Here is a 22532-nt window from a genome sequence, read left to right as displayed (position 1 = left end):
TTATCTCTCACTATAGCCTTTAGAAGTAGGACTGACCTTTAGTCCCTGTATGAAGAAACAGGTCATTGCAGTCCTTAAAGTGTGAAAATTTGCATGAGATATTTAAACAGCGTAACCATAGGAATGCGCTAAATCAGTTTCTAGAAGCCCAGGAAAAATGTTTGCTAGCCGTTCAATCGTAAGCCTAAAGCGAAAAACTAATGAAATGTGGCGACATCGACTACAGAAGCAAAATTCTTAAATTTTGAAAATGCTTCAGTTTTGAATCTCTTCATGAGCCTAAAAAGTAACGTTCTATGTAATAAGCCTTTTACTATGTTGGAAAACAGGCTAGTTATTTGGGTAAAATTCTACTTTTGGTTATCTTGCAAAGGGGTTAGGTTAGAAAAAATGAAACTTTCAGGGATGAATCTATAGGCTAGGCTAAAGTATACCCCTAGAAGGTATTTTCAAGTACCTACCTCCAATCCTTCTCCCTCTAGAGGGTCCTGTCCTTTTATGACCTTTAAAAATCTGTGTGTTATAAAAGTGAAACCTTGCAAAATAGATTTTCCACTTAAATGAAGTACAACAAAATTGTTTTCAGCTTCACAACTTTGCTCAATCCCAATTTATACCCCAAAATATAAGGTTTTACAGATATGCAAATACATTTCCTAAATTTTGAAAAAAACATTGATATAGGCCTAGCCATGGGCGTAGGGAAGGGGGGGGGCCGCTGCCCCCCCTAGAACGTCAAATTTATGATAGATATTATTGAGAGATTTTTGTATGTTGGAATTTTTTGTTGGATGTTACCTGGTAGATGGTTAAAGAAGCTGGAAATAAACAGAAATTTCCAAATATTGTTTGCAATATAAACATTTACGTTTCAATCTTCAATACTGATTTTAGGTCTGATATAAAGATAGGAGACTGGCCCACAATTGGCTGATTTTGACTTGTTTAATTCTCCATGAATTGATTCAAGCAATAAGAAGTTGCTGAGCATGTCAAAGCAAAAGTAACTCATTAAATACCATCCTTGAAAAAGACAATTAGAAATACTCCACCATTTTTCCACCTGGATGCCTCTCTATCCAAGTGGTCAAGAGTGCCAAACCTGGGCCATCCCGGCACTGGTTCAGTTGTCTCTGCCTTGCATTTGGCCACCAGAAAAAAGAAAGAAAAATGACCAGGGGAACATTAAAGCTTGTTTTTCGGCTATAAAATTAAGAAAGAATATGGTCAGCATAAAAAACTACAAAATCAATTTCATTAAGGTTTTAAAAAAAATAAAGAGTATTAATTTCAAATTATACATTGACTGATCAACACCAAAAGTAAGCCGCTCTGCTAATCTTGGTGTTCTACCTTTCAGTGTTGGCAGTTTTATTTCAACTTCTGTCTTTAAGACACTATTCATCTTGTCAGTTAGTGCAAAGTCTCTTGCTCCAGTCTTCTTCCAAAAGAGGACCTTAAGTTCTTCAGTTGCTACATTTGATAATGATAACATTGTGAACAGAATTCCCTTTCTTGCTCTTCAGCTCAATCAGAATGTAATCACCAGCCTTGACTTTCTCAGTGTCAAATTAGAAGTTGTTGATAGGGGGCTTGTCTTCAATGTCTATGCTGGGGTCTGAAGAGTTGTTGTATACAGGATCATCTACGTCAGAATCGTCACTCTAACTGTAACTCTTGTTGCCAGAGACACGCCTTTTGCTTTTTAGTCTTTTCACTTGTCTGACTTTCTTCTGTTCTAGGACTAGGGCTTTTTGGCAGATACAGCTTTTATCCTAGCAGTAATGCATTCTTTCATAGGGGTGTCAGTGAGCGCTTTTGAGTTTTTCATATTTTTTTTCCTGTTGATTTTTTGGGTTTGACTTGATTGATAAAATGCTGCAAGTAAAGCAAAAAATGAGAGGCAGTCATCCAGCCAGAAGTATTTTCTGAGCTGATCATGATGGTTCCTGGTAAAGCTCCCCTGAGTAAAATTCCCAGATACTGTTTTTGTCAGGAAATAAGTAGAGGAGGGACTGTGTTCCCAACACATTAACACTAGCACAAATCATGGTCAACTGACCTCTTTCTGCTGACATGACCTTCCCTACTTACTTCTGGACTTGCTGTGCAATGATTTTACCAGGCTTGTGGATTTGTTCAGACCTGGTTCATCAAAACTTCCAATGTCTTGTGGTCTGAACATGTGTTTATATAGGCCTCAATCCAGGCTGTTAAAAAAATCTCCTACACTGTGACAGTTGTCCGTCATATGCTTGTACTTATTGGCATTCTTAATGATAATGAGTTTTAAGTCAATCCATAAAACCACGGTGCCAATCTTTGCCTGTAATTCCTCCACTGTTTCCACTACCTTTGCAGTTCTGTTATCCAGTACTTTTATGCTCTTAATAATGGCATAAGTGTATGCAAATTTACACGCTTCTAGAGGAATACAGTCGAAAGCATATAAGCTATCGTTTTCAAGTAAGTTTTTTAGTCTTTTTGCTTGTTCCTCTGTAAATATTGATCATGGGGTGTAACAGGGTGTAAGGAAATTCAGGTCCAGACTTTTTAGAGGGATATTCAGCTTCTCAACTTTTTTTTATGTAGGGACACCCATGGTACTTCCAGAGAATCCAACTGATTTCTTGTAGAATAAGATAGAAAAAACTGCTATTTTATTTTCTTCCGGATCACAGCCACCTTTCGTTCTTTTCTCTTCTGTTTTACTTTTAATCATTTTATCTTGAATGAAATTTAACAGAAAAAAAAAGAACTTCTGTTCACCTACTGTTCTGACAGGATTAAACAACACCAGAAATAACACAGTTTTGGGTATTAAGCTTGCCTTCAGCCTTTAAATATGCTGTTTACACAGCTTTTACAAGCATAGCCCACTTTTGGACACCTTGGTAAGTCATGCTGAATTTACCCTGGGTATTGTGGCCAAACATGGGAGTTCACTATCCTACAGGATGAAAAAATACTAACAGCAAACTGGTGAAGATGGCATATCTTGGAAGCTGCCAAAAACAGGCAAATAATAGGAGAATACAATGTGAGTTTACAACGCGAGTTTTCTAGTATTCGTAAATTAGGTGTAGGCTTTCAGACAAAATTGAACAAAATTCGAGAGTTAATCACCATAAAACCTTATCCAATCTGAAATTTTGGTAAAAGTATTAATTAAGGTCAGACTTTTAAAAAAAATACACTGCAATCTGTCAGAGCGTTTATAATCCACCAGAAGCCCCATAGGTTTTTGTATTGAAACTGTTTGCCTTGGTTAGATGTGGGCTGGTCTCCCCTATAAAAATTTTAATATTTAATTTTGCCCAACTGTAAACTTTTGAGTTGAATTCTTAGAAGAAGCTGTTATCAAACCATAATGTGATTTGTGTCAAATCACGTTTGTGGTGTTTATGTTTTCTGAAAATTGGAAGTAGGATAGTGAGTCTCTTATGTTATACTGTTGCAGGAAAAGTAGAACATGGAAAATGTTAAAGGCCGAGTTTTAGTGAAATATAGAATGACTAGTTTCTAAAGACCCATATTCAAAGGACCTTGGGAAGTATTAGTAAGATCCCTCCCCTCCATCACAGAAGCGGCTGTCCCCCCCCCCTACACAAGATGCTGCCTACGCCCATGGATATAGCTTAAAATTCTACTCAAATCGGCTAACAGGAATTGCATTTTCAGATCTAAAGCCAGAGAAAAAGAAATTTATAATTGAAAATTAAGGTAAAATATTGTTCTGTCAAAATTTCAATAGGTAGACCTATCATGCAGGCAAATTTCAGGATCCTCTAGAGAGAGAAGGAGTCGAGATAGGTACTTCAAAATATCTTCCCAGACATACTTGAGCCTGTAGACCCATCCCTGAAAGTTTCATTTTCCTAACCTAACCCATTTCCAAGATAGCTAAAGTAGAATTATACCATTATTTGAGCTAGGTTAATAGAACTTGCAGAGATTTAGACTAGAGACTGAATTAGGGGTATAAATTTAGAGTTGGTACTGTTGACAAGGAGACATGTTAAGAAAACAATTCTTACTTTAGAATACATATAGTGATCCTAGTCAACATATTATCCAAGGGGAGAACCTTTATCATCAAGTCTTACCTCTTTTTCCTTCTTTTTCCAATTAAAAAAAAATATTCAGTTTTAATGTAATGCATAAATCTTTTGAAATTGCTGCTATAATAAATTGTTTTTATAGATAGCATTCATTCCAGCTGAGTTCAACAGACAAGTTCCTGGCCAAGTCTATTGATTTTGAATTGAAGTTGAGTTGTATTAATATTTTGTATTTTCTCCACTGCTCATTAAAAGAATCAAATTAAAAATGACTGGGATGAATGAACGCTATCTATAAAACAACTTATTTAGCAATTCATAGCAACAATTTCCAAAGATTTAGGCATTTTGTCAGCATGGAGGTTTATTGTAATTTTTTTCTTCTAACCTAGAAAAAGAAGGATTTTTAGACGAAAGACTTGATGAAAAAAGTTCTCCCCTTGGATAATATGTTAACTAGGATCATTATACATATTTTAAAGTAAGAATTGTTTTCTTAACATGTCTCCTTCTCAAAACTACCAATTCTAAATTTATACCAAATTAGGAAAGTAATTGAGGAAGGTGTATAAAATTCTCAGGGATGGATTGAAAGCCTCAATGGTTTCTTGGGAAAACATTCTGAAGTAGGCCTACCTAGTTCCATCTCTTCTCCCTCCAAGGGTACTGATTTTTGATGGTCTTTTACAATTTTTCTATTATAAAAGAGAATATAAAATTCTAAATCAGCAGCTTTTGCATATCATTGAGAGTAGGCCCAGTGATCTTTATGAAAAAAACTCTAGATTTATAGCTTCATTGATTGGTAATCCCTAGCCTACTATATAGTCAGGGCTCTTCTGGGTAAATATTTTGCAGTTCATATTATTGACTTATGAATAAAGTAAACATACCACTTGATGCCTTTTTTATGCTACCTATGAATATAATAATCATTTTTGTTGCACATGAGTTTTACCCCCACCCCTATATATACCAATTCAGAGCATATACTTGCTCATTAGGGGGGTGGGGGTGAAGTTTAAAATTACCACTCATTTGCATCAAAAATTAAATTTACCCCCACCCCCCAATGCGCAAATATATACCCTGAATTGGTATGTATAGGGATGGTGGTAAAATTTATTTTACCCCCACCCGTATGGCATCAACCCCTAAAGGCATCAAGTGGTATGTTTTCTTTATTTGTAAGTCAATAGTATGAATTGTGAAATATTTACCCTCTTCTGAAGGAATCCAAATTTAACATGTATTTGCATAGGCTAGTTCAATAATTGCTTCTGGGGCAAATTTAATCTTGAGCCCTTAAAGGGACCCCAAAGGAAGGGGTGTCCCAAGGTTTATTTTATTGGGGGGGGGGGTCCTCATAATTTTACTGAATTGCTACCTGATTTATGCTAAATTTTTGGCAGAAATCAAGAATTTTGCTAAATTTTAGCCAATTTTGCAAAATTTCTGCCGAAATTTTTGCCTTCAGTGAAAATTTCACTGAATGCTAAAAAGTTAGGGGGGGGGGGGCGTGACCCTCCCCACCCCCTCGGGACGCCCCTGGCCAAAGGTATATTGTTTTTTCATTACACAAGGAACTTATCAACACTAGTAAAGGTTTTGAAAATTAGTTAAAAAACACAATGTTAATTTATAAATAAATTGTCCAAAAGTTATATAATCCAATTTTCCTGACATTTCAACTTAAGTGTGGATTTTTTTGTAGTTGAAACTTACAATACTGCTTATGGGTAAGGTAGCTAACTGCTATTCAGGTAGCTAATAAATAAACTTACCTCTATAGACAGAATTGCATCTTGAATCCAAGTTTAGCATCCATTTGCATCAGAAATGAACTTTACCCTCACCCCTATATATACCAATTCAGGGTATATATTTGCACATTAGGGGGATGGTGTAAATTTCGTACTTACCTCTATAGTAAGAATTGCATCCTGAATCCAAATTTAATATTCATTTGCATCAGAAATGACCTTTAACCTCCTCCCCCTCCACTAATGTGCAAATATATATCCTGAATTGGTATATATAGGGGTGGGGGTAAAGTAGATTTCTGATGCAAACAAAGGTTAAATTTGGATTCAGGATGCAATTCTGACTATTAGGGTAAGTTTATTTCTTACCTTACCTTAATTACCTTAATTTGCACTTCGGAGCAAATTAAGGTCCATACTGGATCTGTTGTGCTCCGGGTCAAATGATGGCAAAAATTCGTCACTGTGCTAGGGCCCAGTGACACGCCATAGGAGAGGTCTGCTGGAGAGATGCAATTTAAGCCCACTCGGTAGCGGTGGCCACGAGGTAGGTATGGCCTGTAAAGACCATTCTCAGTGGTATAGAGCTGACACTGCCGCACAACAGCAACTTCGGATCGAGTATGCGAGATGGTTGGGTATGACAAGCGGCATCAGCCTCCTAGTAAGACACTCGTTATGATAAAGCTGGCATCAGTCAGTAGTTGAGTGGGACGGACAGTCCCACTCATATTTCCATGGCTTGTTATTCCATTCCTTGTCAAGTCTGGACTTGAAGGACACAGCCGTAGGTGCTTACTTGAATAGTTACTTGAATAGTCAGTAAATATGAACCTTACCCATTTTTTTGGGGAACTGTCTAAATTTTAGCTGTCATGCTGTTTACTTTTTAATCCCTAGCAATAGAAAAAGCTATGCTTTTCATTGCAGAAAATGCTTATACCTGTACTTTAAACCAAGTGCCAGGTTACCTGGATATTTCTAATTATTTGTTTGCTGAAAACTTACCCACTTGTGCCCTACAAGTATACATCATAAATAATAGTGTTAGTTCTGTTGACATGCTCCTTGTAAGAAATATTTCATTTTTCCCCTGGAAGTCTTAAATTTCTCGGTAAATTTATTGAAAACAATAACCCATTGTGGCTCTTATTGCTGTGTATTAGATTGCAAAAGTCAACAATAAAAGGTTACAATCTTTGCAATCTAAGTGTACCTCTTGAAACTATTTTTTATACTTTATTATAATAATGTAAAATACATTATTATAATACACTATTATGGATGAGTAAGGTCTAGACCTTGTTCAAGTGCTCATTTATTTCAGTTACTAAAGTAGGAAGACAGTTTTTTTTTTTTTAGCCAAGTAATTACGGTAATACATTTTACTTGTTAGGTGCAGTATAAAACTACCCCACATACTTTTATTTTTGAGGTTTCTCAATAACCCTTGGGGATATGCCATTGGAGTGCCATGTAATCTGGATTTACCAACTAATATTAAGATTTTAGTATATGTCATGTCACTATTTCCATGCTCTTTATTTAACCAAATGGAAAATTGTGGCACCATTTGTAAAATCATAGCAGGAGTAGGTAAAATCACTGCATTTACCAGCCAGGTTTGAAATTTCTGTAGATTGCATGTCAGTATTTTCATGGTCTTTATTTAACCAAACAAATTTTTTTTGCAGCATTAGAAAAATTGTGTTGCTTTGTGCCAAAATTTAACTACTCAATTATTTTTACCAAGTGCCCAAAAACAGTGGGGAGGTGCCCCCTCCCCTATACATGACAGCCCTGGTTGGTCATATGTCAATCCTTAAACTCAGTTGCACACCAGAAATTCTAGGGGGCAGGCCTATTAGGCTTTTGTTTTGACAGCATTTGTTTCAGAAGTCCTATAGAATCACAAAATTCAGCACTATTGTTAATTGACAGCAAATTTTTAACAACAAAAATGCACACTAAAAAATACTACTTGATTCTCTGTTTTGCACTCTTTTTAAAGAAGTGAAGGAAACTCAGGAATGAATCAAGAGCCTCAAGGATCTTGTGAAGGTGTTTTGAAGTACCTACCTCCCCTTCTTTCCCCTTCAAAAGCTGCTGACATTTGATGCCCTTTGACAATCTTTGTATTAAAAATGAGAATTCTAGACGATGGGCTAGGAGTCTATCTAGGTATTGTCTGTCTTTGAGAACAGGTGAGTAAGGTGAATAAAGGTCTTAGGAATAAAATTAAGAGTCTTAATGATTGGTAACACTATAGTTAGAGCTCCTTTGAAGTAAATGCTGAAATAAAAGAGTAGTACTATTTGATATATTATTTGACATTCTTCTGCAGTATAGAATAAGATTTACTACTTTGACAACACCCCCTTTAATGGTTCAATTATTGTCGTAATATTGTAATACACTGTTAAATTCACTATAATATTATAATAAAAAAGAGCAGGCTAGTACCATGCTTGTCCTCAATTGACAGTCTTTCACACTAGGCCTATAATATTTATTACTCTTTCAAAAGTTCCCTTCCAAAATGGCTCTAGATATAGCCTTGAATAGCCTATATATAAAACTAAAAGAATTCACTTCTAATAAAATTTGCCACCTAATACACATCAAGTTTGCATTACTTAGGTTTGTTTTTTTTTGTTTATTTTAGTTCATGTTTATTTTTTTTCTTTTTTTGTATAATCTCTTTGAAATTCACTTTGGTTACATTGGAGAGTCATAGCTTAAAAAAAAACAAAACAAAAAGAAACAAAAAAACAATATAGAGAAAAAAGACTACCATTTGATTCCTTGTTTTGTAGTTTTCAAATATAATTTGTTTTTACAATCACCTGACCCCCTTAATGGTCCCAGGTGTAGCCCTAGACTATATACAAAACTAAAGAAAAGGCTACTAGTGAAATTCATATTTTTCAATATGCAGTGCACTTCTATTAATCAGATTTTCATGTTTCCCTCTATTATTATCCAAATTTAAAAATAACATATCAATTCAACTAATCTAAATTATTTTGTATTGACATAATGATCACACCAAGATAAGAATACAAATATTTGACATTTTGTTGTTTTTTTCTTTATGCATTTTATTCAGTTATGTTATTAAGCCTATTTTAAATCAATGCCTTGTTTTGTTTGTTGAAGTATTTTGTTTTTCTTTTGCAATATTCTTCATGTATTTTATATAATTCTCAATTTTGAGGGGAACATATAAATAAATACCCAGTAACAAAGATATATGAAGCATCAAGCAATGAAAAACAACAGGGAAATATATTATTTAAGGCTATATATGGGACTGTCTGGGTTGGGGGAAATTTTCAGAGAATAAATATATTTAGAAAGAGTATCAGTTACAAAACCAAATGGCACTAATTTTTTGTTTGGAAGTATTTTGTTCAGAAAAAGCTAAATCTCTGTAATGTTACCTAATTGTTTTGGTAAGCACTAATTGTGACCATTAGGTAAGACCTAATTGTGACCAATTTGCATTACCCCAATCACGTTTGCAAGTCCATTTTTGAGGCTGAGCACTGAAGCTGATTGTAGAGCTAATAGATAGATCAAAAATAAAAGGGAGGTGGTCATAGGCTCTCTCCTCATCGTCGACATGAACATCAGAGGAATGCAGAAGGGGCGAACACACACAATGGTCTAAATCAGAAACTGCACCACTATTATGGATATATGAGAAGCTCAATCTTTATTTATAATCCTATGCGCAACTGGTAGAGCATTTAGCAGGATCTCAGAACGACTGGATGGTAAGTGAATGTTGCAATTCAGATCACTGGCAAGTAGCCATGAGTAGCCAAGAGATTCAATGCCACTAATGAGACCTTGTAGCTTATCACAAGACTTGGCAAAGCTCGAGAACGACTGTAGCGACTTTTCATCATGCGGCAGGTAAGCATTTATTAGGACAGTGTCACCAAGTCTTACAGCTAGAAAGTGCTCAGATGAGTGGTAGCACACCGGGGATAAATCTGCAAGATTCCGTCTGATATAACACACGAGACCACCAGAAGGCCTTTTCCGAGTCCGTCTAGCGTTAGTACTAAACACAATGTGATCACGATTCCTTCACAAAAATTTCACACTACAGGCAGGAAGCAAATGTTCCTGCAGGAAAAGGACATCGAGGCGACTCTACTTTTCTTTCAGGCTTGGCACTTTATCTTTAGTCCCGTTAATGTTAAACAAAGACACAGAGATATTTGCGACAGTTCATTTATGAAGGCGCCCAGTAACGTTCTTAACAAGAGCTTGGAGACGGGACATCGAAAAATAAATGCCACATGATCACCTCCACAGTTTGCACATTTTATGGGATTTGTACAAGGGGTTTCCTTGCAGTACTCATGAGGACCGGAGCATCTGGAACATTTATGAGAGGTACTGGGACAGTTAGCAATTAGATGCTCAGGAGACTGGCATTTTCTACAGCATCTTGGAATTTTCTCATATTCAACTTTCAGTCCCAATCTAAGAGCCGAAATAAAAGATCCTTGATCACTAAAAGCAATCTTGACACACTGTGAATTGCCAATCCGGATGGCTTAAATAACCCCAGAACAGTTCTTGAACAGAGATAAATCAAACGAGTCGCCAATCGCTTTTGCGATCCCAATCCCTTTTGTAAAACTTCTTTTCCACAACCTTCATATTCGATCCGCGCAAGGCCAAACGGGCTGAATCGCAAAAGCCACTTGCCATGACACTGTCAATATTCACTATTATTCTGTCCCCCGAGGCGCGAATATTCTCAACACATTCATGTCCGGCAATTTTATCAATCACAGCCTTTCGTTTCGACGGATTGTCAAGATCACGCGGTGTCTCGTGATAACGATTGTCGCTTTATTCGTTTCAACTGGAACAAGAGCACCATCGTCCCTTGGTAATCCATGGAAATGTAGATCATAAACAGTCACTTTGTCTTTAATTTGCAGCAAAGTCTGTTGAAGAGTATTAATTTTTGCCGTGAGTCTAGAATAGGCTTATGTAGGTAAAAGATGGAACCTCTGTGGGCGAACTTGTCACAAAAACGAGCAGGATAGGAGTAGACCCAGTTTTCATTCTCTGAATCAGTTCTAGCATGTCCTTCAGATGATTCATTGGATCATTTGGTCCAGTACATTTAGGACAAGCCTCCGAAATCAACAGCTTTTCCCACAACAATTTCTTCCCATTCGGTCAGCTCAAAAAAATCTACAGCTGATTTCAAAATAACTGCATCTTCTGCTCCTCTCTCCAAATTATACTGAAGGAAGTTCAGAACAGGGGAATACACTAAACAGTCCGGTGGGCCAAAATCAAAGTCCATTTTCCGTACAAATTTGTTAATCCAGAAGAGTAACAGGTCAGTTTATCTGTAAAACAAAGCGTCTACTAATGTCTAATTTCTTGCTAAAAACTAGTCAGACAAGTTTCACACAATATTGCTATAAGCGACCTTTATTTGTTGACTGATTATAAAATAAGTTCATAAAAACTTGCCAAACAGCTTTTATTTAAAATCCATAGAAGTTATTTGTTGTTCACTAAATGAATGCTATTTCCAGCAGAGTTGCCAAAACTTTTAGGGACAAAAGTGTCCAAATCGACCAAAAAGGGACACTTTTGGTGTCCCTCTAGAAAATTAACCAATATAAAGGGTTGCCACTATGAATTTTCAAAGCCTGTGAAAAAAGTGCCGAAAAATCTGTGCACAAAACATCTATAAGAAAAATCCCCAAGACTTTACCAAAGCTTAAAAGTAAAGTACAAATTAAAAGCAGTCGTATTTATAAAAAAGAAGAAAATAAAGACATTTGGTTTTTGATTTGGAAAAGTGTCCTTTTTTTCAACTAGCTGCTTTTTGACCCAATAGTGTCCCTCAGAGTGAAAAAGTGTCCAAAATCCACTAAAAGTGTCCATTTGGTATAACAGATTTCAAGACTGTCATTCTTATAGATGACATTCTTATAGGAGCTTTTTCTGCTGACTTCCAAAAATGTAACCGAAATTATTGCTAAAGAGAATTTTTATCACGAGTAGACGAGATTACATCTCATCAATCACTAAGACTGAGATTACAAGGGATGTTTCATTAATGCTTTTTTTTACAATCCATAAATCACTAAGACTGAGCTTACAATGGATCTTAACGGACCTCCCTTTACTCTCTAGATTTTGTTTCATTAGTGTTTTTTTACAGTCCTTCAATCACTAAGACTGAGATTGGAATGGATGACGATTTGAAAAGTTTTCTTCTTTGCTTTGATGATTATAAGAAGATCAACACATCACTTGAATCTGAAAAGCAGAAAATCCGCTCTGATTTAGAATGGACAAAACGACAGGAAAGTATTCTTCAAGAGCAACTTAGTGTATTACAAGAAGAGTTGAAAATTCTTCGCGGTCAGTACTCAGAAATATTTCCATATTTGTCACAGCTGACATTTTTTCAGAGTGAAAACCGCACATTATATCTTGAGTTAAAAAGGAAAACTCAAGAGATTGAAAAACTTCAGAAGAACCATCTACAATCCGTTGATACGCTAAAAGCTGAGTTTCATGACAAGCTGGAAAAAGTCCGTAAAATTCATCAAGAAGAAATGGAGTATCAAATAAAATATTTTAAAAACAAAGAGGCAGAGCTATTAACTGAACTGCAAGCATCATCAGAAGCATTATCTATGATTCAAAATGAGAAGGAAGCTATTTTAAAGGAAAACAATGACTTATATTTGAACATGAAGTTGGCTTATGAATCAGAAAATGCAAATTTGAAGAGTGATATTGCTGAAGCCAATGCAAAATATGAGGCTCAGAGTGAGAAATTCAAAGTTAAGTGGCAGAGTCTTCAAAAGAATCATTTTATAGAAAGGAAGAAACTGACAGAGGAGTTGGATCAGCAGACAGCCAGAGCAGGGTTGCTGGATGTAGACCTACAAGCAGCATTGAAGACCATCGGAAATTTGAAGAATGATTTGAAGAGATATGCCATATATTACAAACAGAAAACGTTTACAGATGATATGAATGAAAAACAAGGTAATTCGGTGGTTTTTATCTTATTTTTTCTACTTTGTAGTAGATATTTTTGATTTAAGCAGATTTAAGAAAAAACTGAAAGAGGAGTTGGATCAGCAGACAGCCAGAGCAGGGCTGTTGGATGTAGACCTACAAGCAGCATTGAAGACCATTGAGAATTTGAAGAATGATCTGAAGAGGTATGCCATATATTACAAACAGAAAACGTTTACAGATGATATGAATGAAAAGCAAGTCAGGCTAATTTGGTGGTATCTTGTTTTTCTACTTTGTAGTACATACTTTTGACTAAAGCAGATTTAATTCAAGATTTGTTTAAATCTAAAAGCATTAATAAGCATTAATACAAATGGTTGCCTTGCGGTATATAGTGTTAAATATGTGCAGGGGTGCCAACCAGGGGGGGGGCGGGTGGAGGTGGAGGGTGAATTCCCTCTCCCTTCTGGATTTTCCTCCCCCTAGTCGTTTGAAAAATACTCAAAATACTTTGTTTTTGTGTTTTCATTGACAAATTTGAAAGCACCAATAGCAAAACAAGCCCCCCCCCATAATTTTTGAAAAATATAGTTTTTATATATCCTTATTAAAAAGTTTGAGAAAATTGTTTATCCCTCCTGCCTCCACATTCTTGGGAATTCATGTCCCTGAAGATATGTCTGAAGGACGATGTGATTCGGTGGTTGTTTATAACAGCTGGAACTAAGAGGTGAACTATAAAAGATGGAGCTTATCTTTGCCTTGAACTAGTTTTTGCAAATATCCGAAATGTATCTGCATCTTTCACCAATGCCACTTCAAACCAGTAGTAGCCTTTTCATAAATGGTTGCACTCGTGTCTGGAATACAGTCGTGTCAGAGGTGTCTTTGAATTTATCATACTTTCAATATTTTAAAGAAGTAAAAAATGGAAATGTGATTTAAGAGTCGGGTCAAAGAAGAACTGGCCGAGGCAGGTGCGCATATTCAAAGAATGTATATTCTAGTTGTGTGTGACGGCTTTCAAGCCTTTTGAATGATGAAGTAGAATCACAGGGGAAATAAAAGCAAATCCTTGCATTTTTTGTTTAAATTTAAAAACATTAAAAAGTACGGAGAAAATGGTAGCATACTCTGTATATTATGTATAATTTTTTTTTATTTAAAATTTCAATGGTGGCAATCAGGGAGGGGGTGGCAAACTCCCTCCTTCTTCTATATTTCCTCTTCCTTTTGGATTAAAAATCACCCAAAGTGCCTTTTTTGTATTTTCATTGACAAATTTGAAAACGAACAGCAAATCCCCCCCCCCCCTTGATTTTGAGCAATACAATTTTTATGTATCTCCATTAAATAGGCTGAACAAATCCTTGAAAAAATCCTTGCACTTTTTGTTTAAATTTAAACAAAATGGATTCAGTTTTCAGAGTGCATCCGTACTTTAGCTTGAATTAAGGCGGATACTCCATTTTGATCTAAAAGCCAATTTGATTGAATTTGAATTAAAGGGCTTTTTGTCAAGAAAACGCTTGGTCGATTCTTTAACTCGTTTTTGCCCCCCTCCCCATATGTGTTTTTCTAGTGATACTATGAAAGTTTTTTACCATGTCAGATCGTCAACAAATTTGGTCTGTCTTTTTCAAATTTTGCAAATATTTTTTTCGGTGTTCCTGTCCCGTCTCGTAACTGTTATATCTCGAAATGTTATGGAGTTTTTGAAATATGTGATAAGATGGATGTATTAGTAGGCAGATTCGGACACACAAACTGAACATACATAAGTTTTCCGTTTGGTTGTATTAATCGTTTTTGAGCCATTGTTAGTATATATTTTAGTGCTTGCAATGAAAAGTTTTTTTTATCATGTATCTTTCTTTCTCGTTTTTCATTTTTCTCAATACTCATCTGTGTGTATTTTTGTATATATAGAGCACAGTATAAAGATATAGTTATATAGCTGAACTTTGGGGGCATGACCCGGCACCACAATTGGAGTCAATTCAGCTGCAACACTTTAAGAGATTAATTGGTCTTCACGTAACGACCCACAATCAGGCTATAAAAGGTAACCTGGGTATATTTTCGCTGAGAATGAGTAGATTAGCACAGATGATCCGGTACTGGCTAAAGGTTTTAAGTCTGTCAGAAGATAGGTTAGCAAAAGCAGCTTATCTGGAGATACTACGGTCGAAACGTAAAAGATCGTGGCCGTATCTAATAAAAAACGTTTTAGATGGATTAGGATTATCATATATTTGGAATGAGGGGCTAGGTCCCTCAGATCAGGGTGAGTTGTGTTTTGGGATGATTGTATAAAAAATAAAATACCAGGAAGTCCAAATTTGGACCCAGGCAGTTAAAAAAACTGAAACATTGAAGTTTTATTCCCATGTAAAAGAGATATTTGGATTCGAATATTATTTTAAACTAGGATTACCGGGGGAGACATTGAGGACTTGGTTTCGGATCCGAGCGAATTGCCTGCCACTAAAGAATAGAAAAAGAGTATTTGAAAGAAATAGGGTGGCCCCAGATGCAGATGCAAATGCGGATTACTCTTGCCCCAGATGTAACCTAGGTATTGAGGATGTCGCCCATATTCTCACCGAGTGCCAGCAACTTTCTCTATTAAGGGAAAAGTATTTTTGTGGGTGTTAACTTGTTGTTCCGGGGTAGCTTGAACACGACTGTAAAAAGATCAATCAGGCAGTTATGTAATTATGTAAATGAAGCGCAGACATCAATGAGTGAAATTTGATATTTATGTTATTTTTCTTGTGGAGTGTGATTAAGAATACTGTTCTGTATGGCCTGTTTTTTTTGGCTTATAATAAATTATTATTATTATTATTATAATAACTATATATTTATATACTGTTATATATATATATATATATATATATATATATATATATATATATATATATATATATATATATATATATATATATATATATATTTATATATATATATATATATATATATATATATATATATATATATATATATATATATATATATATATATATATATATATATATATATATATATATATATATTTATATATTATTATTATTATCATTGAAGTCTTATGGCTCTTTACTATAGGCATCACTAGAGCGTCAGTGTTATGTCATCCCCAAAGGCATAGTTATTTGACCTTTAGATTATTTTGAAAAAAATTGCTTTTTCAAAATTTTGATCGGATGACTTTAGAGGAAGGACAACTAAAAGGGCATAGAGAGGGGCTAATTAGCCTTCGACCACTTTCAAAATCCTTCTCAACATGCTCTGAAGGTTTCGACTTAATACCCTCAGTCGTTCTTAAGATATTACACGTACGATTTTTTTTATATACTGGATGGCCACAATGTTTTTTATTTAGTTTAACAAACCCCTCAACACTTCCTGAAGTTTCATTTTAATACCCTTAGCCTTTTCAGACATACTCATAATAAGGCTTGTCCCCTTTTCCCACTGAAAAAAATCCTGTATGTGCAGAATAGGCAAAATGCATAAGTTACAATTATTTCCGTGGGGTTGTAGGGGCCATGGCATCCCCAGAGGCATAGATACTAAACCTTTTGATTATTCTAAGCAAAATGGTTTTTTTCCAGGTCACGATCAGTGTTTAGGGTAGGGGGCATATAAAAATCTAGGGGAGCTGGTTGCCCTTTGATCACTCTTTTAACATCCCTTTGATATACTCTGAAAGTTTCAACTTAATACCCCAGCCGTTCCTTAAATATTATTGATATTCCCTTCCAGCATGCCCATAGTGCGTTTTGATTGCGTTTGGCAGCTCTCTCCATATTTCTTAAAGATTTGCATTTATACCTTGAGCTTTTGTGGAGATCCAGGGTCAAATATGGTCCCCTTTCCCAGTAAACAACCTTATATGTAAATAATGGATAACTTGCATAGTTTACATCCCATGCTCTTGGAGTTTGTTTCTATCTTGGTGGCATTTTGAACAAACTTAATATTGCAAAATTTTGATCGGATGTATTTGGTGGAAAAAGAACGAGGGAGGGAGCTAGCTGCCTTTGGTCACTTTTGACTCTTAAAAAGAGCAATAGAACTTAGAATTTTCAATCAAATTAGCTCTCTCTGAAGTCTGTGTTGACACCTCTTACATATGAAGTGGCTCTGAAAAAAATACATTGCAGCCTTATGGTTCTTTACTATCTGCAAAGCTGAAGCATTGCCTCTGGTCGAGACTAGGCTTGGTTTTGTGTCGTCACTGAAGCTCCTTTAATTACTATTTGCACCATACAAGGGTTTGGCTCACTATGGCACAAAATGAGTGCTTATCTTGTGCTCTTTCACCAAATAAACAATTTGATAATTTTGTGGTGAATTTATGCATTAATTTGATTTTTTCTAAATAAGATTTTTCAAATGGACGTAATATTTCTACAAAAAGGCAGTATACGAAGATGCAATAGCTTTTACTTAAGTCATGAAATATGATCTTTTGGTAGCTTGAAAGTCCTTGTAAGAAAAATTCCAACTTAAAAAACTATATAATACTAAAAATTGTATCAACTTTTTGTGGAAAATAACAGTGATTGATTTTGTTATTTATAAAGCGGGCTAAATAATCGAACCTACATTCAAATGAGCCCTCTCCCCTAATATGTGTAACGTATGCGCTGTGTTCAATACACTTACTCAACTGGAAGAAATGAGATACATCAGTTTTACACATGCGAAAGTAACTTGCCTTATTTTTAAGCATAGGGAACCGTAAATTTCTGGTTAGTTTTTTTTATGGTGCATTTTAATGGTGTTTTTTTATTTTCAATTTGACAGAATTTGAAGAGAATTGTTTTTCACTAGGAAGTTTTGTTTAAAAACCTTTTTATATTTTTCGCTTACCCTGGGCAATGGTCTGGCCTTTGCAAGGTTCCATCTGTTGCAATTATGTTAACCGCTATATGCCTTATTTTTGGTGTTAGAAACTCAGACAAAATCAGGAATGGCGAAAAATGCTAGCCTACCTTTTTAAAAATATTTTGGATCTGAAGAAAAGCGTTCCTGTTTTACGAAGTTATATTAGATATTTTAAACTAATGTTTGTATCTTAACTATGGATCTTTTGTGACAGATTCTGATTTTGACGACTTTGAAAACGTTCCAAGTAACTTTACTGGTCAAGAACAGTCAACGTCTGCACATGGAAGGCTCTCAAATGGTCGAATTTCAAGGGGAAAGACCTCTCATTCCGCTCGTGGAATCCAGCGTGGTCGCGGAGCGTCAAGACCTTCTCGTCGAGCTCGTGGATCGTCACGTCCTTCTAAGAAGCTGGACCTTGCCAATGAAGACGATCTACAGATGGGGCCCTACCGAAAAAGCTTTGTTCCTCCCCTCCATCAGACGTCGTATCGGCCGACGCATTCTTTATACGAATCCAATTCTGAAGATGATCTTAAGATTATTTGCGATGACCCTAGAAGGTTAGTCTTTAGTTTTTTTATTTACTTATGTTTGCTCATTAAGATGAAAAGAATAAATTATATTTAAAATAAGGTATAGGCGAAAATAGAAAGATATATCAAAAGAAAGAAAAAATTCTTCTCGCAATGTGATTAGGGAACGAAAAGAAATTTTGGGGTTGGTGAAGTGGTGCTTGTGAGTGTGTAAAAAATGCTGTTATAGAGGAGTAAATGAAGGATAAAAGAAAACTGGGAAATAAGAATACGACATAAGAGGTAAAAAGAAATGAATTTATGTATTATATAACAATACTACTGCATTGAAAAATAAGAGGATGAAAACAGCACTGATGAATGCCAACACCATACAAATCCTCAAACAATTCAGAGGAAAATCAACATACCTTCTAAACGTTTTTGGAACCTAGTTGAGAGTTCTTCAATTTTCTTAGTAATATCAAAAACCTTGTTTTTTTTAGTGATGTAAGAATTCCTCTATCCACAGGAAAAAATGTGACTAACATTGATTATGGTAGCTATCATCGCTAGTTGATAGTAATTATAAAAAAGAGAACATGATAGCTAAATAAAATGACGATTATTTTGCAAATTCTGCAGCTCCAAGTCTGCATCTTCTTCTTGTTTGATTGTTTGGGAACATGATAGCTAAATAAAATGACGATTATTTGGCAAATTCTGCAGCTCCAATTCTGCATCTTCTTCTTGTTTGATTGTTTGGGAACATGATAGCTAAATAAAATGACGATTATTTGGCAAATTCTGCAGCTCCAATTCTGCATCTTCTTCTTGTTTGATTGTTTGGGAACATGATAGCTAAATAAAATGACGATTATTTGGCAAATTCTGCAGCTCCAATTCTGCATCTTCTTCTTGTTTGATTGTTTGGGAAAGCTAATGTGTAATATAACGTTTTGGAAGGAACAGTAGATTGACTATCTGCTTGACAATACGGGGCTGCCAGTTGCCAGTTGGTATGATGCCAGTTGCAGCAAGAATGGGCGAAAGACTTGTTTGGTGTTCCTTTTGAAAGAGATCCCTATAAAGAGTGAAGTGTTTATTCGACACCACAGGCACCATGAATGGCTGTGAATAATCTTGGCAGTCCGAGTTAATCTTGGCAGTGAATGTGACTGACGGCAGTCCGTCAGTCACATGCCTTTTATGCACCGATGCGCTTTTGCGCATTTCAAGGTAATCAGAGTGCCAAATGTATATTTGGCACCCTATAAACTATAGTACCAAATGCATCAAATTACGCATAATACAATTGTTCATATTTCCCGGAATCTCTCATAGTCTAGAACAAGATTAGACCTTCGATTCAGTGCATTGCTTTACTTGGGCAATCGCCATTATCATCATCATATGTTTACTGATTTTTTTTTATCATTATGAACATGCATCGTCACCCCGAATCCATCTTAGGCTAAAACTGCGCATGTGAACCTTCCTAAAAGGCCACCTGCAGTCGGTTTTTCCTATACAAAGTTCTTTAGGATTAAATGATTTTAACTTTTGTTTTTTGGTGATTGTAGCAGCTCATTCAGGTACTAAAAGCGTGTTTCTAAGTTTTATTTTTAATAGATTTTAGTAAACGCGGATAAATCGGTTTAATTCATTTAGTTAATTAAATTTGATTAATTCAGATGTTTAATCTATTTTAGTCAATTTAATTAATTTAACTACAATGAATTTAGTTAGTTTTACTTACGCTCAGTTGGGCATGAATATAAATATCGCTTGTGAGTTAAACTCCATAAGTAGTGCTGCTAAACATGGATTTTAAATCTGATAATATAAATTTGCACACGAGAATATTGTGACTGGTCACAACAATTCCCCGGACAAATAAAAAAAATAATAACCTTGAAATGGAGTTTTTCCAATTTTTGGAAGAACTACATTTCTTTGAAGTCCATGAACTGTGAATAGATGTCACCGGTGTAGCAGTAACCTGTGAAGATAAAATCAATAATAATTTTATACAAGGCTTACTTGAGAATTGTATGAACGATGTTTGATGTTAGACATTCAGATGTGTCTAAATAAAAAAAGACAACGAGACGTGACTTTTCGTAACAAGGTGGAAGTGTTGAATCTGGTTGAAAACGTGGACGATCCTATTAATGTATGCTGCTGTCAAATTGGGCTTGTTTTCAGATAGCTTGATCATGACCAAGTTCAGATGGGTTTCTAATATCACTATTATAATTATAGTAAAATAATAGTGGCAAGTATTTTTTTTTACTTTTTTAATTTTACCGTAGTTATAACGATTATTTTTTTTCCCTTAACTTTTATGTATATGTTGTTTTAATTAATCTAGTTCCTTTCTTCGTATTTTTTTCTCGTTGATAAGGATTTCTGTGTATCAAGACAAAATATTTAAGCTTTGAGCATTTATTATTATGTGTACAAAAAGATTCCTGTTTTTCTTTAAAAATTCACTGCCTTATCAAAATTTTTAATCGTGTCTCTGGATTTCTTTATACATTATAGTTAAAACTGGTATTTTATATTTTAGTTAAAACCAGGGCTTAATTCACGCTGGACAAGCTCAGGGTTATTTCTCGTAGCTATAATCTGAATGGTTCCGCGAGAACGTTCTATCTAATGTCATATCCATTTCTTCAAAAAATGTTTCTTATTTAAGTCTGAATTTGCATGTATGTTCTAGATGCTTTACTAGTGTCTTTCTTCAGAAGAAGAAGAAGTGTCTTATGAGCTTCTATGTAATCTTAATCTATTTCTTCTAGCAATGAAACCGGTGATGGTAGCCTGAAAACGCTTTCCAAGAAATATGAACCAAAGAGACGAAAGTTATACTCAGAGCCTTTTGTCTACGACGAGTTATAAGCTCTTAATGTCTCATTAATTGTTTCTGCTTTATTTTATTGTTCAACGGAAGTATTCGAATTCAAATATAATTTTGAAAATGTTTCGCTTTGTCTTCTTTGATTTCGTTTAACTTGTGTTAGTCCCTCGGTTCAACAACCTTATCACTGGCTTAGTAGCTTTAATTTTTATTTATTTTTTTATGTATGAATTTTTAATGGGAATTTAATGCTTTTGTTAAAGTGCAAATTTCTAATTGCAATATAATGCCTTCGCATAAATTATAATACAGATTAAATGACGGTATAATGTAGATTAAAATATCTGAGCCAGCACGTAAGCATGATTTTTTTTCGACGAGGGGGGGGGATAATTAAAAGAAATAAAAATTGTTTGATAATTTGGTTATTAAATGCCTACATATTAGGGAAAATTAAAGTTTTTTGGAGGGGGGGGGAGAGGTTCGCCCCGTAGCCTCCCCTGTCTACATCCCTAATCTGACGGTAAGCTGATCCAATTTGTTTTCTTCCGTTTTCGTAAATGCTTTCTCCAGTTGGGAGATGGGGGGGGGATTAATAAGAAAATTGATTGATAATTTGGCTAATAGCCCCCTAAATATTTGAGAGAATTGAACGATTTTTTTCAGGGGGTAGCCTAGACTTCAAGGCATCCCCTGCGTGCGTCCTTGATATGATTTATTCTTTCCTTTTTTGTATATATCTTCGCCGATGGCTGCTCTGGAATCTACAGTGCAGTGCGCATTTTTTAGGGGGGGGGGGCTCATTAATGAATAAAATGATAATTTGGCTTAGAAGTCCCTATAAATTCATGAATTTTTGGAGGAGGTTTTAGCTCCAATTCCTCCCTTGAATGCTTCTCTAATCTGAGCTAATCTTATCTAATTTGAGTCCTCGTCTTCCGCATCGTGTCTTTGATATTTTGTAAAAACGGAAAAGGTCACAGTTAGGATCCCTAAAGCGTGGCTCCCATGGCGTGAATAAAGTTAATAAAGCTGCCTATAAAGCTAATAAACTGTTTTCCTCACAAAGCTTTGTTGACATTATTACAGCCGGAAAGAATTTGAACTTTACTTAAGCTTTTAAAGAAAGTCCGCTATGTTCAACCAATAGCAGAAGACGTGTGTATGATTTCAAATAAACAACATGCAAACTAGTTTCTACAAATATAATCGTGTATACTTATTTAAATATTTAGCTTGGTAAGAGAAACAAAACATATTTTCATTTACTATTAAAAAGGGAAGAATGCTTAAAAAGACGGTTTTCTCAGCTCCATGTCTGAGTATTTCAGTTACTCTGTTTGGAAAAATGCTATTAATTCAAAAAGATGAAATCCTTGTGTGAGTGGGATAAACTTTATGGTTC

At 35.2% G+C, this 22532-nt stretch overlaps 1 protein-coding gene and 1 pseudogene across 4 annotated transcripts; one reads left to right on the top strand and one right to left on the bottom strand.

The window, feature by feature from the left end:
* Nucleotides 1–223: 223 nt before the first annotated feature.
* LOC148939666 (uncharacterized) lies at nt 224–21250 on the top strand. Of its 4 annotated transcripts, XM_089106713.1 has the most exons (5): nt 287–342; nt 7260–7446; nt 12039–12877; nt 17964–18312; nt 21069–21250. In XM_089106713.1, exons 3-5 carry the CDS (start codon nt 12067–12069, stop codon nt 21166–21168), a joined length of 1260 nt encoding a protein of 419 aa, XP_088962839.1. In that variant the 5' UTR covers nt 287–342; nt 7260–7446; nt 12039–12066; the 3' UTR covers nt 21169–21250. The 4 variants fall into 4 exon arrangements, with proteins under 4 accessions (XP_088962838.1, XP_088962840.1, XP_088962837.1 ...); XM_089106712.1 differs by lacking the exons at nt 287–342; nt 7260–7446 and adding an exon at nt 224–286; XM_089106714.1 differs by lacking the exon at nt 7260–7446 and having other exon boundaries at nt 237–298.
* Nucleotides 9536–11465, bottom strand: LOC148939667 (uncharacterized; annotated as a pseudogene).
* Nucleotides 21251–22532: the final 1282 nt, after the last annotated feature.

The sequence above is a fragment of the Artemia sp. Qi Xiang Cuo genome, chromosome 21 (genome assembly GCF_049724085.1).
Source record: "Artemia sp. Qi Xiang Cuo chromosome 21, ASM4972408v1, whole genome shotgun sequence".
NCBI lineage: Eukaryota > Metazoa > Arthropoda > Branchiopoda > Anostraca > Artemiidae > Artemia > Artemia sp. Qi Xiang Cuo.
This window is presented reverse-complemented; position numbering and strand designations above follow the sequence as displayed.